Below are 16,851 nucleotides of genomic sequence, written 5' to 3'. Positions count from 1 at the left end.
CCAGGGGGGGATTTAGACTCCAGATAATACCACCATCTACTGGCCGATGGGTATACAGTCCTGAATGTACACATAAATCCATTTATTTTATAGCCCCCCATGGATGAAATTCCACAAAACTTGGCTTACTCCCAGAGGGTGTCAGGTTAATCATACACATGAAATTTGGTGCAGTTCATAACATCTCATCTGAAGATATGGGCAATTAAAGCAATATTACATTGCATTTTCAATTTTTACGATGGGGGGGCAAATCACAAATGACTGGTTATAAGCTAAGTTGATGCAAGCTCTAGAGAACAACATACCATAAACATTTTGTCATCCTCGGTGCCACGGTTCAGGTAGTTATGTAGGAAAAACTGTCATTTTTGGGCTTCGGGCGGGGGCAGCGCGGGGGTGGAGTGACCCCCGGGGACGAAACGAAAATTTTCCATAGAACTCTACTGGGGCTACATGCCCACCAAGTTTCATGCGCTCCGGTGTTACGGTGTCCCGGGAATCGTTGACGAAAAATGACGGGAAAAAAGAAAAAAAAAAAAACTTTGACAACAACTATATGACCGCTTCGCTAGCTACGCTAGCGGCGGTCATAATAAAGAAGTTACTGTAGTATAATCATGTTGGTTGCAATTGAAACTCATAAACGCTTAACACTAGAAGCGCCAAGCGCCGGTCATTTGACCGCTGACGCGTATTACTAAAAGCACCGTGTAGGTTTGACCTAGATATACCTAGAACTGCCGGGCTGCGGTCTTTTGACCTCAGTGATTACAAAAAAAAAATTAATCTTTTCCCTCGATTAAATTCCAGGACCCTACGTTCACCACTTTTCCTAAATATTTGTGTTTTGTCACCCAGAATTTTTACATGATCAAAAGCACACCGGTACAAGCTAGTTTAGAGCTATTTTGCGCTCATTTATGTGACAACACTATGTTGTCTCGCGTTCGGCCATGTTTGTCCAGGCTGCTATTCTCTTTTCTCTCAGCAGATGTCGCAAGGGTTTCCTGTCAGTCGGGCATGAGAATAATATTTTTACCATAAAACATAGTTTCTATATGTGCATTATGTCATATATATGTGATTTATTGTAATAACTATTTTTTATTTACATGGCATAGTCTATGGAGGCGATTTACAGTGGTAAAACGCGAGTTTGTTTTGAAAACGTTGCGACGTTGTTCTATTAGGCAGGCCTACATGTGTAAAACATATTTTCAGTTGAAATTCGTCGTAACCTATTTATGTACGTAGGGCGCGTATGCCTACGTACATTCATAGTTGTATATCTTACCTTCTATTTGTAGGCTATCTTTTAAAGCTCAGACTAATGTATAAGCATTTTCTTACATATTTGCTGGACTGACTGAGTTACGTCGCGTCAAAGACCTATTCTATTACCAATTCTAAAAGGTAGTCTACAAACCGTAAAGTGGCGCAGCATTAACTCCCTTGTCTGCTACGCAGGGGGCCCTGGTTCACAACTCGGCAGGAGCGAAATTTTGTAGCTCATATTGACTGAATTCACTGACCGTTTTTCAACGTCGACGAACAATTATTTTTTGTTAATGGTTTTTAATAACAAACTTTCTGAAATAAACGGATGAATCACAATACTGTTTACCATGAACAAAAAATTATTTCGCCAGACAATAATTTTCTAAGCCAAATTGAGCCGCCTCTGACAAACTTTGGCTAAGCCAGTTAGACTTTTTGCATCTAAAAATAATTATATCATAGAGTCACACGCGAAAAATAAACGATAGCCTATAAACGATTCCCACTGGATACACCACATCAGTATTGTGCTCGTTGCTACGATAGGCTACACAGGACTCAGTTGCATGTTCTGTAGACATGAAGTGGCAACTAAAGCCATTATTAGCCATGAAAACTTTGGCGGCTGCAGCAGTATTTAGATTTTGGCTGAGCCAGCTAGCCAGCCACTAACTTCATCAGCCAGCCGATATTCTCAAAGCAAATGGCTTCGGGGTCTATACATAACACACTATCCATTGCAAACATAGCCTATTTGAAACTGATCATTCCCCCTCCCCCATACACGTCTAACCAGTTCACGGAGGGAGGGGGGAGATCGTTTTGCTACGTGTGGACATGATCTTAGGCTACAGACATCACTGCGGCATTGACAACTGCCTCCCCCACCCCCTCTCTCTGCCCCCTGCATAGGCTGTAGGCTGGCTGTTTGTTGTTTACATGCAACTCTTGGAAGAATGCGCAATCATGTTTCATCGCATATGCGTGTTTCAGAATGTTCGAATTCGCCAGCGTGCGTGTAGTTGTGTGAAAAGAATAGAATAGAATATACTTTGCCTTGCTCAAAGAACTTCTGCCATACACAGGTCAGGGATCGAACTAGCATCTCTTGGACTTAGGGGCTAAAGCTCTACCCAGTGGGCTACAGCGCTGGCTCCCCAAGACTTTAAAACGTGTCTCAATGCTAAATCACGAATTCACATAGAAGTTAGCTTAAATTGTAGAAAAAATAGGCCTATACCTTTTTTTCAGCAGACATCGAAACATAGCCTACACATTCACAAAATGGAGAATATCTTTCACTCATCATTTTTAATTTGTTATGGCCAAAACATTCACGGCAAGCGAAACTTCAGTGGGGGCAGGGAGGTAGACTTTGTTGTTAGACTCCCCTAAAAGGAGTGTCTAAAGGTCTAAAGCTGCCGTTCAAAAACAATTTACGATTAGATAGTTGTTTTATTAAACTGCATCATGTGTAAAGCTTGATATTATTGGGAGGAATTATTAACCTTATTATTAGCCTTCCAAAGCACTCTTCCCTCGGAAAACATCGCAGAAGCCCGCTACTTCTCTCTCCCATGACTCCAAAACAAAACTGTTATCTGTCACAGCAATAGGCAAGTCAATTTTGAATCACAATGGTCAACGTTTCAGCACTTTTTTGGATAGTTCTGACACATCTGGTACATTTATGACTAGGTGCAACGACTTGATTATTTTCAGCCGATAACTGAATGTTATAGACTATTCGTAGATTAACTGCACTCAAACTACCGTGTGTGACATTGATTTGATCATCTTTATAACAATCTCCAAAATATTGAAAACTAATATTCATATTTATTAAAAAACTAAATATATATAAAAAAAATACTACGAAAAAGTTGAAAGTCAAGTTTGCTTAAAGGAATATTTCGGTATTTTACACTTTAAGCCCGTTTTCTGCATTGCCTAGCATGAACACGAGTGTTTGACACCGAAATATCGACGATTGAGCCTGTTTGTGCATTTCGGCACCTTTAGAATGTTCTCTGTATGGCGTTAACATTGCTCCCTATGTGCATAAACGATTCTGTCCTTAAAACACCCCTAAACGTTCGTTTTTAAAAATGTGCAGCTCACCGAGTGGTTACTGGTCTTCAATGATCTTCTATAGCAAGTTTCGCAGTGAAATTCAAATTCTGTTGTGTTATATTAGGCAAACACGGTTGTGAGTTATCTGAAAAATTACTTCCGGGATTTCGAAAATCCCTGATAAACTATGACTGAAGCTACATTTCGCTGTCAAACTTGCTATAGAAGATCGTTGAAGACCAGTAACCACTCGGTGAGCTGCACATTTTAAAAAACGAACGTTTAGGGGTGTTTTAAGGACAGAATAGTTTATGCACATAGGGAGCAATGTTAAGGCCATACAGAGAACATTCTAAAGGTGCCGAAATGCACACACAGGCTCAATCGTCGAGATTTCGGAGTCAAACACTCGTTTTCATGCTAGGCAATACAGAAAACGGGCTTAAAGTGTAAAATACTGAAATATTCCTTTAAGGTTTGTTCAAGAACTCTTCCAGAGTTTTTACCTCAAACAACACAAATAAATGAACAGATAGCCTACCTCAAACTTGCTGTATGTCATAATGAAACAACCACAGACTATCAACACGGTTTGACACGAATGAGACATGGCTTAGTGCAAACGGAATCTATGACCAAACGATTTGATTTGTGCACAAAGCGCCATCTAGCTATCATTATGTATAAGTGACAGCGTCCCAGTACTCAGCGGTCATTTGACCGTCTCACCGCGCTTTAAGTAGTTCATACCAGCACGGCGCTTCTAGTAGGTCGTCAAAGCGGTCAAATGACCGGGGCGCGGCGCTTCTAGGTATAAGTGGGTCAGAACGGCCCGGCGCTTCTAGTGTTAATTATAATGGTTGCTATGTTGGTTGCTAGGTACATGGAGGTTTCATATAGTTGACTGGAGGCATAGTTGATGATAACTGACAGGTAGAATGGTTAAACTGTTAAACTGTTTCCTCTTTCCACGACCGTTTCAAAATTAAAGTCCTCACTGCAATAATACACTATTAAATCATTTAACCATTGAAACTACTCAACTATTTAACTGTTCAATCATTCCAACTGTCAGTTATCATCAACTATGCCTCCAGTCAACTACATGAGACCTCCATGTACCTAGCAACCAACATAGAAACCATCAAAATGAAGCGTTTATGAACGTTTCCATAGCAACCAACATGATTTTACTACAGTAACTTCTTTATTCCTGATAGTGGCAGCCATGGATACCCTATCAACAAATGTTTCATAATAAAAGTCCTCAGTAGCAAGTTGGCTAGTTAGCATTGTTAGCATTTTTAGCATAACTATTAAAAATATTAGCTAAGTTAGCTAATCAACCTGGTTAGCATTGTTAGCATAGTTAGCATTTTTAGCATAACTGTTAAAAATGATTAGCTAAGTTAGCTAATCAACGTGGTTAGCATTGTTAACATAGTTAGCATTGTTAGCATAGTTAGCATTTTTAGCATTACTGCTAGAAATCATTAGCCAAGTAAACCAATCAACCTGGTTATCATTGTTAACATAGTTAACATTTTAGAATACCTGTTAACTAATGATTTCTAAGTTAGAACAGGAATGTTTAAGCTTTAAAATGTCTACCTTAACACTATCAACTCTCTTTAAACTATGCAACCACCATGTTTACCCTAGCTACACCTTAGTAACCATATCTACATTATCTATCTATAATTTGTTTTGCATTTTCATGCACTGGTAATTCCTTGGAATTGCATTTCTAGTTATTATTCTCCTAACCAGCTCTTATTCAGCTTCAACCGTTTAACGTAGAAACTTGGTTCAAACTTTATTACGTAGGTCTTGAAAATAAGACTAAGTCTATGTATATTTCAGTTCTGTAAACGTGATACTTTTTGAGATATTAGCAAAATATTTTTCCCCATTGACTTTTCATAGACCTCTGAAGTTCGCCTAAAAAGGATCCAAACCCATATAAGGAGATCCGGGAGTTAATTGAAGCCAACTGCCTATGGCAAGCTTTTTTGTAGGCGAACTTCAGAGGTCTATCGCCATGGAGGTATTATAAGAACTGGAGAAAGTGAACAAGTCCCGCCCCCATTCATTTCAATGGGAATGCTAGGCTAGTGAAAATTGCCAAAATTGAACGATTTTTTCAGGCTTCAACATGGCGTTTCAAGGGGCTTGTTTCCGGTGCCGTTTTACTTAGCCAATTAAGTGCCAGGTTACCGATTGACGTAAGGTACAGAAGGAGAGCTCGTGCCCACACTAAGCTCGTGCATGAGCTGAGAGTGGAACAGCCACCAATCAGCATGAGGAAAACACAGGAAAAACGGCACCGGACATGATGTATTTCTGGAAAATGGCGACGAGGAAGTGCTTTGCTAATCGGCGAAGCTAATCAGTCAAATCCTGACCCCCTGTCTATCGCGCTGCACAGCTGTGACATCACATGCTGATTAAGCTGATTTGCACCTGTGTCAAGAGCCAGCTGCTCAAGGCCCTATCAAGTTTAATTGACAGCCAGTTAAATTGAACCTGCATTATACAGCTCTCTGCTCAGACCTACCCATTCACTCATCCACACACACACACACACACACACCTCTGACTGCAGCACTTCATATACCACACTTCTCCATGCACTCCACAACATTCTCACCTTAACCTAACTCCCCCATTTCACTGCATCATAGAAAGCCACACTCCTTACATCCACTTACATCCACTCACACACACACACACGCACGCACACTCAGAGGTGGAAAAGTCAAGCTTCAGAGAGTAACCCCGCATTCACACTGTCTCCGTCCGTCAACGGATCTCATTCACTTTGCATGGGGCGGACTCGAAATGCATTGTGGGTCCGTCCGTCGCTTCAGCTCCGTTGCCTCCGTCAAGAAAGTTGAGAAATGTTCAACTTTTCAGGCAGCGACGGATCCGTCAGCCAATCAGATCACGTGTATGCAAATACACATACGGCAGATCCAACCTCCGTGATCCGTTGACGGACGGAGACAGTGTGTACGCGGGGTAAAAGTCCAGTCACGTATAGACCTCTGAAGTTCGCCGACAAATAGGATCCAAAGCTGCCATCTTTGCCCATATAAGGAGTTCCGGGTGTTAATTGACGCTAACTGCCTATGGCAAGTTGCATTGTAAGTTAGCTCTGGGGTAGCAAAGACCAAAGTGTGCCATTTTCACCTACCAAAGACCACAGTATCCACTTGAAGGCAGAGGACAAAACTTTGTAGCGCAAAACGTCTGCATGTCCAATTTGTTCATCCCCGTGAGAGTTTAACAGGTGCGAAAATTCAAAATCCCCATGTTATTTTCCCATAGAAAAAATCTCAAGATACCGGATCTCCTTATTTGGGCAAAGATGGTGGCATTTTTGTAGGCGAACTTCAGAGGTCAATAGACCTCTGAAGTTCGCCTACAAAAAGGATCCAAAGCTGCCATCTTTGCCCATATAAGGAGATCCGGGAGTTAATTGAAGCTAACTGCCTATGGCAAGTTGCATGGTAAGTTAGCTCTGGGGTAGCAAAGATCAAAGTGTGCCGTCTTCACCTACCGAAGATCACAGTATCCACTAGACGGCAGTGGACAAAACTGTGTAGTGAAAAACGTCTGCATTTCCAATGTCATCATCCCCGTGAGAGTTTAACAGGTGCGATAATTGAAAATCCCCATGTTATTTTCCCATAGAAAAAATCTCAAGATACCGGATCTCCTTATTTGGGCAAAGATGGTGGCTTTTTTGTAGGCGAACTTCAGAGGTCTATTGGTTCTATCTGTGCACTTAACACAGGTGATATCACCAATTAGCTGCTCTGCCTGGCTGAAGAGTTGTACTAATTAGAATCAGCTGGTTGGTTGGACTTTTCCACCTCTGCACACACAGCCCTTTAAGCCACATACATACAACACACTGCCTTGTCCTGTCCTGTTCACCTTCCTCTGTCCACAATAAAATCTATCTATTTTTTATTTTTCGATAAGTCAATGTAAAACAGCAAATAATCAAAATTGTGGTTTATATTAAAGGGATAATCCGGAGTGAAATGCACTTTAGATAAATTTTTCGACTATTGGGAGTACATACGTTGAGTTGACACCAAAATCATGTCATTCGGATGTATTTTGAGAAAGTTCGAGTTCACCGTTTTTAGCCAAAACTCGTTAGCCTGTAAGTGACCGGGGCAGGTCCTTTCGCCACTACAAAACGCTATTTTTATACCTCTTCTACTGTTCCAAACAACACTACATTTACGTGGTAGTGAGTAGAGGGTCCCTAAAGCCAAACCGAAGTATCCCCATGTCTTTATGTGGTCGGATAGAGAGTCCAGAATGAATTTAATCGAGTCAGTACCTTTCCGGAAATGTTAGTAAAGTGTTGTTGAAGCGTTGCGCAGCTGCCGCAGCGACATTTCCGGAAGGTACTGACTCGATTAAGAGTCATTGCACGAGAAAACCAGGCAGAACAAGCAGGAGGTGGGAAGAAGGGGGTCGGCCAAATCGGCTCATACTTTGTATATGTGATAAGTATGTGGAACTATGAACAGCTAAGAACAAAAATTAAGAACAAAAATTGATCTAAAGTGCATTTCACTCCGGATTATCCCTTTAATGGGAGAATTTAAAAAATAATAATAATAATTTACAATAAAGTTTGTTTGTGTAGCTTGGACGAATCATTTTAGCCCCTTGTAATATCGTCACAGGCAAGCGTCAATATGAGTCTTTCCCTCAAGCATTGAGTGTAGCCGTTGGTAGCTCAGTAATGGAAAGTTAGTTTAAACAGTATCCTACGTTTTTAAGATAGAATGGCACAACAGTCTATGTTTAAATACTTTAAACGAGTCAGCAACGAGTCACTGCCTCAACAAGAAGAGGACGATGACCCAGGCGAAGGTCCATCTTCTTTGCGCTTATCACCTCGCTGTAATGAGAAATAGTTTTGTAGTGCGGTTTGCTGATGCATTCAGCCTGTTTAATAGGCTTATATATTTTTTTTTAGCATGACCGTAAACCGAGTCGAGTTCAGTCTGCATTTGAAGTGAAAAGAAAATCAGTACCCTGTTGGTGTGTCATGGCAATGTTCTTGTCAGTAGCTAATGACACAGTATTCACGAAATAGCCTTTGACATGATTTGAAACAAATAAAAACATAGGCTCCATGTTCATTAAAGGTATACTATGCAACGTTTTTCAGTTAATCAATTCGTTCCATACTGTTATATATGATTAAATGAGTCATTACCGGTCGAACAGTGTTTTTTTTTGGCCGCTCTAGTGGTCTGTAGCGGTAGAACCACACTTGCAACTTCAGGAGACACCGGGCAAATATACACGCTAAAGCTGTAGGGGAAGCTCTGCAGAGAAATATGCAAGCATAAAACGAGCGAAAATGAAAAGTGAAAGCGAAACCGGCGATGAAATCGCCAATCCTGCATAGTATACCTTTAATCTTTGTCTTTCTTGTCGAGGAATGTTGGGCTTATAGCTATTTTGCGCAAATTCTTATGACACTGGGACACAGAAAAAAGAATTGAAATTAGATAAGCCTCTCCTATTTTTATGTAAAGTAGCCATCTGTAAAAACCAAAACATTATGGCTTTAGTTGTAAATACAGAAATAGATTAAAAATTCTAGACTGTTCAGATGGAGCTCATGCTGCATGAACCAACATTAATAACGAAAGAGATGGGACGCAAGGAAGAAATAGGCAGGTAATTCTGACAGAATTTCTAAAGTAGCCTTTGCTTATATAGGCATGCAAATCATCGCCAGGTTATTCAAACGCATAACATTTAGCTGCGACATAGTTCACAGATTACTTACGATATCAGGTTTGTCTTGCATCATTCGCGCTGAACGATTACGCTATTATAAAGGGGCGGATGTGTTTGATAGGCCGTCCAAACTCCTGCCAGTAAGATGCCTCTGTGCGTAAAAACGCACGACAGGTTTTCTCATTACCTGGCCCAGCCATATTTGGTCAGGCCCACCCAAAATGAAAATCCTGGCGCCGTGGCTGCTCTGGGTTAGAATGAGCTGAAGACTCGGAATACGATTGCATGGTCATTCCGTTTGCAACCTCTTGTTTGTAACTCAGTAACAAATTGAGAAAAACGACTTTAAGCAGAAATGGAACCATAACTGTCTTGAATTATGCTTAGCTAGGCCAACAGTGTCAAACTGGGTTATTGCACACACAGAGGGCAAATTAGTTCATTTCCCAAAGTTTTGATTTAAGAGGATGCTATCAGGGTGCCCCAATACTTCCCATAAAAGGCCAAAATTAACCTGATGGGCGGGTCAAAAATAAATGTGTTGTGTCACAAATAGCCTACCATATTTGTATCAGTAGGCCTAGGCCTATGCCACTGCCTCAGATTCATGGTGACCCTGTCCACTCACTTTGGTCATGGGCCTGTTATCTGCTGACAGGAAATCCACAACCACCCAGCCCACCCCCATTGCTCCGTTTAAAACTGTGGTCAGATAATGAACTGCAGCTAACCCTTCAAAAGCCATTTTGACAAAAATGTCCAGTGGCTGACATATGTTTAGGACAAACGAGGCGGTCCAAAAAACAGAAAACGGGCCAAATGTGGCTGCAGCCCCCATATTGGGCACCCTAGTTTGGAGTGATGGTTTGGCTGAGACACAAACTCTCAACCTGATAGACAGTATCAGTAGGCTATCAGTATCAGTGACACCAATATTCTTAAATTAAAAACTAAGACGGTGTCCTAAGAACAGACAACTGGTAGGCCTATTGCTTTTTAAACAACCTAATAGGCAACACTAACAAGTAGGCTAATTTGGTAGTGTGATGTTCTGCAATATGTGTTCAGTCCGCCTGTAGCCTAGGCTGTGTCCCAAAATACAACACGATTCCAATATCGTATTCCTATCGATTAGCCTACTAACATGTTGTTTCCTAAAATATTAGATTCCCTATTTTTAGCAAGGACACCACTTCAGCAGGCAATTTCATTATTCAGTAACTTGCGTTAGTGCAACGCGTCGGCCTACATTAGATCCGGCAAAAACAGCCTGTCGTCTACAGTCCGAAATAGAGCACGCATCTGACAGCATCCGCTGTGCTACACCTCTGTGCGCTTCGGTAGCTTCGCTGTTTCTGTGTTAGGAGAGCATACATCAATAAAGCAACCTTAGCGTGAACTCGAGAGTAGCCAAGGCTATGTTGATCACTCGAGTTGTCATTCATCGACAACTTTCGCTGACGTATTCTCTTTAAAATGACAGGTTTAATTGTATGAATTGAAAGGAGGCAAATGATGTTTCCTCAACCCATCCATTCACAGCCTACAGCACCAAAACCTGAATAGCCTACCTTGCTGCCCCGTGGTAGCTCAACCTAGTCAGGGTGTTTTATAAGTAGCCTAGGCTATCCATGGGTTACTTGACATGTCTTACCTTTAATGTTGTATTTGGATAACTCAATGACACCTTGGACAATGTGCTATTTGATAGAATAGCTAATCGGATATCTTCGAGTATTGCAATTACATCATCCAAAACACATCTCTTGTCCCGATGGCTCATGACACAAAGATGAGCGAAAGAATAGTTAAAACCCTTATAATTAACTCGCAAATCCAGCACTTCCTTATGGACTTGAAGGACTTGGTCGGCCAATTCCAGAACGCTTCCGCTAGATTTTGGATGCAGGATAATCCTGCCATATCTGCCGGGAGTGTGTAGGTCAGAATATAGCTTGTTCTTGGACTGGTCGATCGGGAAAAGACTGTTAGCGAGACTCCGTTCTATTTTAGCAAGACTGTGCGTTGGAGCAACCAGGATCTCGAGGTCTTTTTCTGGTTTAAATCTGCTCAGTACAGTGGATCCAAATATGATCGTTAAGACTGCAGGGACGGTGAGGAAAAAGACAGGGTGCCTGCTGACAAATAATCCAAGCCAGTAGAAAGAAGCTTTGAGCCCTCTGTGTATCACTTGCCGCAGCATCCTCCTCCAGATCCAGCTTGCAGATGCCCCGTTTTGTCCTGAGAAGCACATGTGACACGTGGCTCCGATGCCCAGTCCATATGAGAATAGGATACAATGAATAGGAAATTCGCAACTAATTTATCGAGGGATTTTCTTCTCGTCAATTTGACTTCAACCTTCCTCTCCTCTATGTAGACACGAAAGTCTCACTAGTTAGGCTATACTGCAATGGCATATGATATTTTCCCAGGAGACTGTAGTGCTAACTGCTCCTACGCTTGCGTCGGATTTATGACCATAATCATGTGCAGCATTAAGGAAGGACTAGAAAATGCTGATGTGGGCTAAGGCTCTGATCAGGTGCTCCATGGTTGTAAGTGCAATATTAAGCATTTTCATATTGAATTCATATAGGAAAGCCAATTACAAATTTGCTAGCATGGCCTTTCAAATTCTAGCATTGTCTTTAATAGCCCAGGCCTAAATAATATGAGAATAAGCATTTTATGTTTAGGATGCGCTTTTGTCCAAAAGAGACTTCTACCAATAGGCGCTACTATCAATAGGCTACATTACAGGCTAGGCCCACTATTAATACATTAACATTACAAAATTATCAGTTTAATCAAATAGCCAAAGAAATACTATTTTATTGTGATTCTATTCATTCCTTTTTTTATTATTGGATTTGTTTTTTAGTCAAGTCAAGTCAAGTCATTTTATTTGTATAGGACTAATAGTGGATGTAGCCACCTTCTACACAGTTGAAGAAATTAATTCACTATTCTCTCAAATAAGCAGGGTGTCCGCGGGGTCTTAAAAAGTCAAAAAAAAGTCTAAGATGACACATTTTCAATTTTAGGCCTAAAAAAGTCTAAAATATAGAGATATTTTGCACTGTAAGTCTAAAATTGAGTTTGAGTAATTTAAGACCTACGTTTTTTGTTTTGTTTTACGTCGTTTTCCACGCCGTTCTGTTTTTTTCTTTTTCTGTTGTGCCAGTTATGGTCCGTGTAGTTCTACATGACATGTTGCTGTTAGTGGAATGTAATAATACAACTCTACAGATGTGAAACAGAAATGTAATGTCGTCACAGGATGCAGTAGTAAGTATTTTGATTCTCTGTGTGCGAGCAAGGCGGGAATAGTTATGAAGCGTCTGAATGGCAGGGGATGTATACATGTTTGTTTCATTGACAATAAATGTCAATTGACCGCAATCTGGCTTCGTTATGTCTTTTTTCAATACTTCGTGAAGGTCTTAAATTTAACCCAGGATGGTCTAAAAAAGTCTAAAATTGCACTTGTTAAAACCTGCAGACACCCTGAATAAGGCTAGTCTATTTGTATATATACGTGACAGGACTGTTGGTGGTTAGGAATTAGCATGCAGTATAATAATAAACAAATGTAAAACTGCCTAAAGACTGTACACATGCTTCAAAACCTTTTTGTAGGCTACACTAGTGTAGGCTATTTAGTGTGACAAGTGTGGCAAAAAAAATGACAAAAGATGACCAGTTTAAATCATGACAGAAATCAATAAAAATCACTTGTGTTAAATGGACACTTTTTATGTGGTGTTTTATGTAGAACCCCTATTAGATCAGATTAAAACATGGGGCCTCTTGAATTTTGCCCAAAATCATATGACCAAACCAAATCTAGACATAAACTTGTCCCGCTACTGCCCATGTAACCTGCATTGTGTTGAACCAATCGGTTTAGCCCTAACACCCGGACTTGAACCCGCAACCAGCAGCCGGCAGCAGCTAAAAGCCCAGGCTGCTAGCTTTCATGCCAGCACTACTCTTAAAGCGTCAGGAGAGTGATTTACCAATGTTCATCATGCACAGTTATGCTAGCTGACATTCATTCTTTATACTCAACCCCCTAAATCTCACTTCTGGACTTTTATCAACAAATTTAATGACTTTTAAGACCTTTTTAAGACCTCTAAGAATAAAAATTAAAGGGATAGTTCGGGTTTTAAGACACAAAGTTATATGGGTTCCCTGTCAGCAACGTTGTGCATCAGCACTGACTTACCCCCCGACAGCGTCCTGTGAGCCGAGATCCAGCCGGTTTTTGATCGTTTTTGATGCCGGACTATTTTCTTCAGCAAGTTTCTGGGGTCACGAAAGTAAAGTGTTTTTCTTCTCAAAACCATATGCGTTCAACAGAGTGATATATTTGCACCACAAAAACGTTGTCCAGCTGTCAGTAGCGCGCAGTGATAGGAATCGCGAAAAATAAGTAAGTGATAACGAGGTTTGAATTTTTCCTGGACAACGTTTTTGTGGTGCAAATATATCACTCTTTTGAACGCATATGGTTTTGAGAAGAAAAACACTTTACTTTCGTGACCCCAGAAACTTGCCGGACTACTTTCTTCAGCATCAAAAACCGGCTGGATCTCGGCTCACAGGACGCTGTTGCGGGGTAAGTCAGTGCTGATGCACAACGTTGCTGACGGGGAACCCATTAAACTTTGTGTCTTAAAACCCGAACTATCCCTTTAAGACTATTACCATGGCAAAAATATATATAAAAACTACATTCTAAGCTGTTCAGTTTAACAAAGCACATATGTATTTGATAAACAGTGCAAATAGTCGGTACATATTTACCAACAAAGTGCATGCCAGGCAACTGCCTTCTTACTACAACAATACTGCTGTAAATAACGTACAGCACATAGTGCATAAACAAATCAAATTGCAAATGACAAGTTAAACACAGTTAAAAAAATGGTTGGAGTCAGGGCTCCAGACTAACTTTTTGCATTGGTTGCACTGGTGCGCCAGCCATCGGCGTAATTTGCGGGGGGGTTACAGGGGTCATGACCCCCCCCCCCCCCCCCAAAAAAAAAAAAAAAAATCATATCAGCTAATATAACCCCCTCAATATCATCACATAATTCAGATTACACTGAATATGAAATATTCTGGATGAATATTTTTTTGTTCGTTTTCTTTATTCATTTCATTTTCCAGCAAGATAGTATCATGTTTTAAATATTCTGAAATGTACCCCCCTGCTCACCGACTACTTGGTATTACCCAACCTGCGTTCTCTACCGAAAGTTTGTTTACTATTTTGCGCATTCGCTGGGATGAATGGTTGGAGAAAGCTCTCAACTCAGGTGGGAAGATGAAAAAGACATTGAAAGGCAGCCAGACAGCATTTTTTCCATTGTTGGTTGACGCCAACCAAAAATAGGAAAAATCCTGACCAAATGGAGGTATGCCCCTATTGCTAAGTTTGCTGTTAAATTAGCTGATGATTTGTTGACTGGAGTTGGCTGGCTAGCCCTATGAGCCCGACGGACGCAAAGTGCGTCAAAAACACACCCATTCTTCTCTGTTACTGTACATTGCTCAGGGATAATTAATCACAGCGAGATGAGACCTATATTGCACGAAAGAGCAAAACCGGAGCTTACCAACGAGACTAGACACTTGTCTGTACGATCAAGTTTGAAACTAAAATAAAATCATGTTAAATCAAAGTATATCATATTTACAGTCTATATTGCTCTGCATTCACCAAGGCATTCAGCACTCTCGCTTGAATTACTCACGCACCCGGCATCGCACAGACACGGCACGCATATCAAATGAAAGAGGAGAAACAGAGCTTTCCATTAATACCAAAGACATCGATCCTTTTGTGTTATGAAAACAGACAAAGTGACAAACAAATCATAATGTCATATAGCTTCGGCTACCATTACTCTCGTTTGATTTACTGAGTAAATCAGAAATTAGTGTTAATTTCGTCAGACGAGACTAGACTAAATATGTTCGTCAACGACCTTTTTTTCCGTGACGAAGACGAGACGATGACGAGACTGAACCAATTTCCTGAAACACTGACTAAGACTATAATAAAATGCATTACTGTTGACGAAAAAAGACGAGACTAAAATGTTTTGCATGATATAAAAAATAAGATAAAATCTCTCTTCGTTTTCGTCCACAAAATGAGAAGACAGAATATCTACCTGTTAAGCGTTCAAAATAGTCCAAATTGAGTTCATGCACAGAAGCTTTCCTGTAGGCTACGCACTGTTGCTGCAACAACAAACTACATGCAAGCACACCGGAGATTTCTGCCAGAGTTAGCAAGCTAACTACAATGCCACAACACGACATATTCATAAGTTGCAGCTTCTCTCATACATATACAAATCAACATCCCTACGAATATCCATACGAATATATTCAGCAAGTAATGTAAACTATTTAACTAGTTACACTGATGATGCAAAGTTCGCTAGCAAGAAAGCTAATGAAACTAATATGGAAATGTTTGGGGCTGATGCAAAGTTCGCTAGCAAGAAAGCTAATGAAACTAATATGGAAATGTTTGGGGCTGTATGCTATGGCGTTTAGGCTTTATATAGGCTATCTATGGGCATCCCACCGAGGGCTGCAACAAACTTTCAGTTTTGCACCTGTGGGCTGCGGGACTGCCATCAGGGGTGTCCAAACTACGGCCCCCGTTGCACTTCAATACGGGCCGCCGAGCATGCAAGTTTATCATAAATCCGGCCGGCCACGCATCATTGTCTGTTCGTTATTTTTTTCCCAGCAACGATGTTGTGGTTAACATAAAGTAATGCTTTACACTATTCTTAGAGAACGTTTACATTTACAATGTCAATATCAAAACAGCATGTTACAGAGCTGATAGGCTACTCTTTGAAATCTCTGCAGCAAATCTAATTTGAGTTAGGCTACTAATAACATAACTCATAACGTATTTGGGAACGTGTTTGAATGCGCATGAAAGGGAGAGAGAGCACTAGCTGGCTTGTCATTGTGATAACTGATATCTCCTTTTTATAAGAAACGTAAAAGAAAAACGCAGAGACAACAGTAGTTAGGCCTACACTACTGAAAGGTAAACTCAGAGTCTGAGTAACTGTCAGAGTCTTAAAGTGACAGTGCACCATTATAAATGAATTAAACAGCATCATATTAACCGTATTTCTTAACAAATGTATTTTCTACAACAAAATAACTTTCTCATTATTATCATTTAAATAATTCTATATGTTAATAGATTAATATTTAATGGGTGTGGAGAACGGGGAAAAAAAAGAATGTGGTGGTGGTTGGGAGGTTCGGGGTATTTGAGTGGTAGGCTAATGTTATGGGCATGTCTAATTTTGGTTAGAATGGCTAGTTGAATTTCTGATTGGCTAGTAAGAAAAAATATCTACTAGCCAAGTTGGCTGGTGATGAAAAAAGTTAATTTAGAGCCCTGTAGTAGCCTATTTAAAAGTAATTTGTTATACAAAAAAGACTCAAATGTTTTGACTAAAACTTGACTAAGATACCTTGAGTTTTCTTTCGACTAAAACGAGACTAAAATTATGAGACTTTTAGTCGACTAGAACTAGACTGACAAAAAATGATATTTAAATGACTAAATATGACTAAGACTAAAAAGAACATTTCGTCACATGACTAAGACTACGACTAAATTAAAAATAGGTGACAAAATTAACACTAATTTAC

General features: G+C 40.3%; 1 protein-coding gene across 1 annotated transcript in view; it reads right to left on the bottom strand.

Annotated features, from left to right (window-relative positions):
• The window catches only part of ptchd4 (patched domain containing 4), a 40,273-nt gene extending 28,881 nt beyond the window's left edge, over window positions 1-11,392 (bottom strand). Inside the window, exon 1 of the mRNA XM_062551579.1 lies at window positions 10,967-11,392. Coding sequence (XP_062407563.1) covers window positions 10,967-11,392 — 426 coding nt within the window. The remainder of the gene's footprint in view (window positions 1-10,966) is intronic.
• Between the last annotated feature and the right edge of the window lie 5,459 nt (window positions 11,393-16,851).

This window comes from Sardina pilchardus, chromosome 12, assembly GCF_963854185.1.
Source record: "Sardina pilchardus chromosome 12, fSarPil1.1, whole genome shotgun sequence".
Classification (NCBI taxonomy): Eukaryota; Metazoa; Chordata; class Actinopteri; order Clupeiformes; family Clupeidae; genus Sardina; species Sardina pilchardus.
Note: the sequence above shows the minus strand (reverse complement) of the source record. Positions and strands in the feature narration are given on the sequence as shown.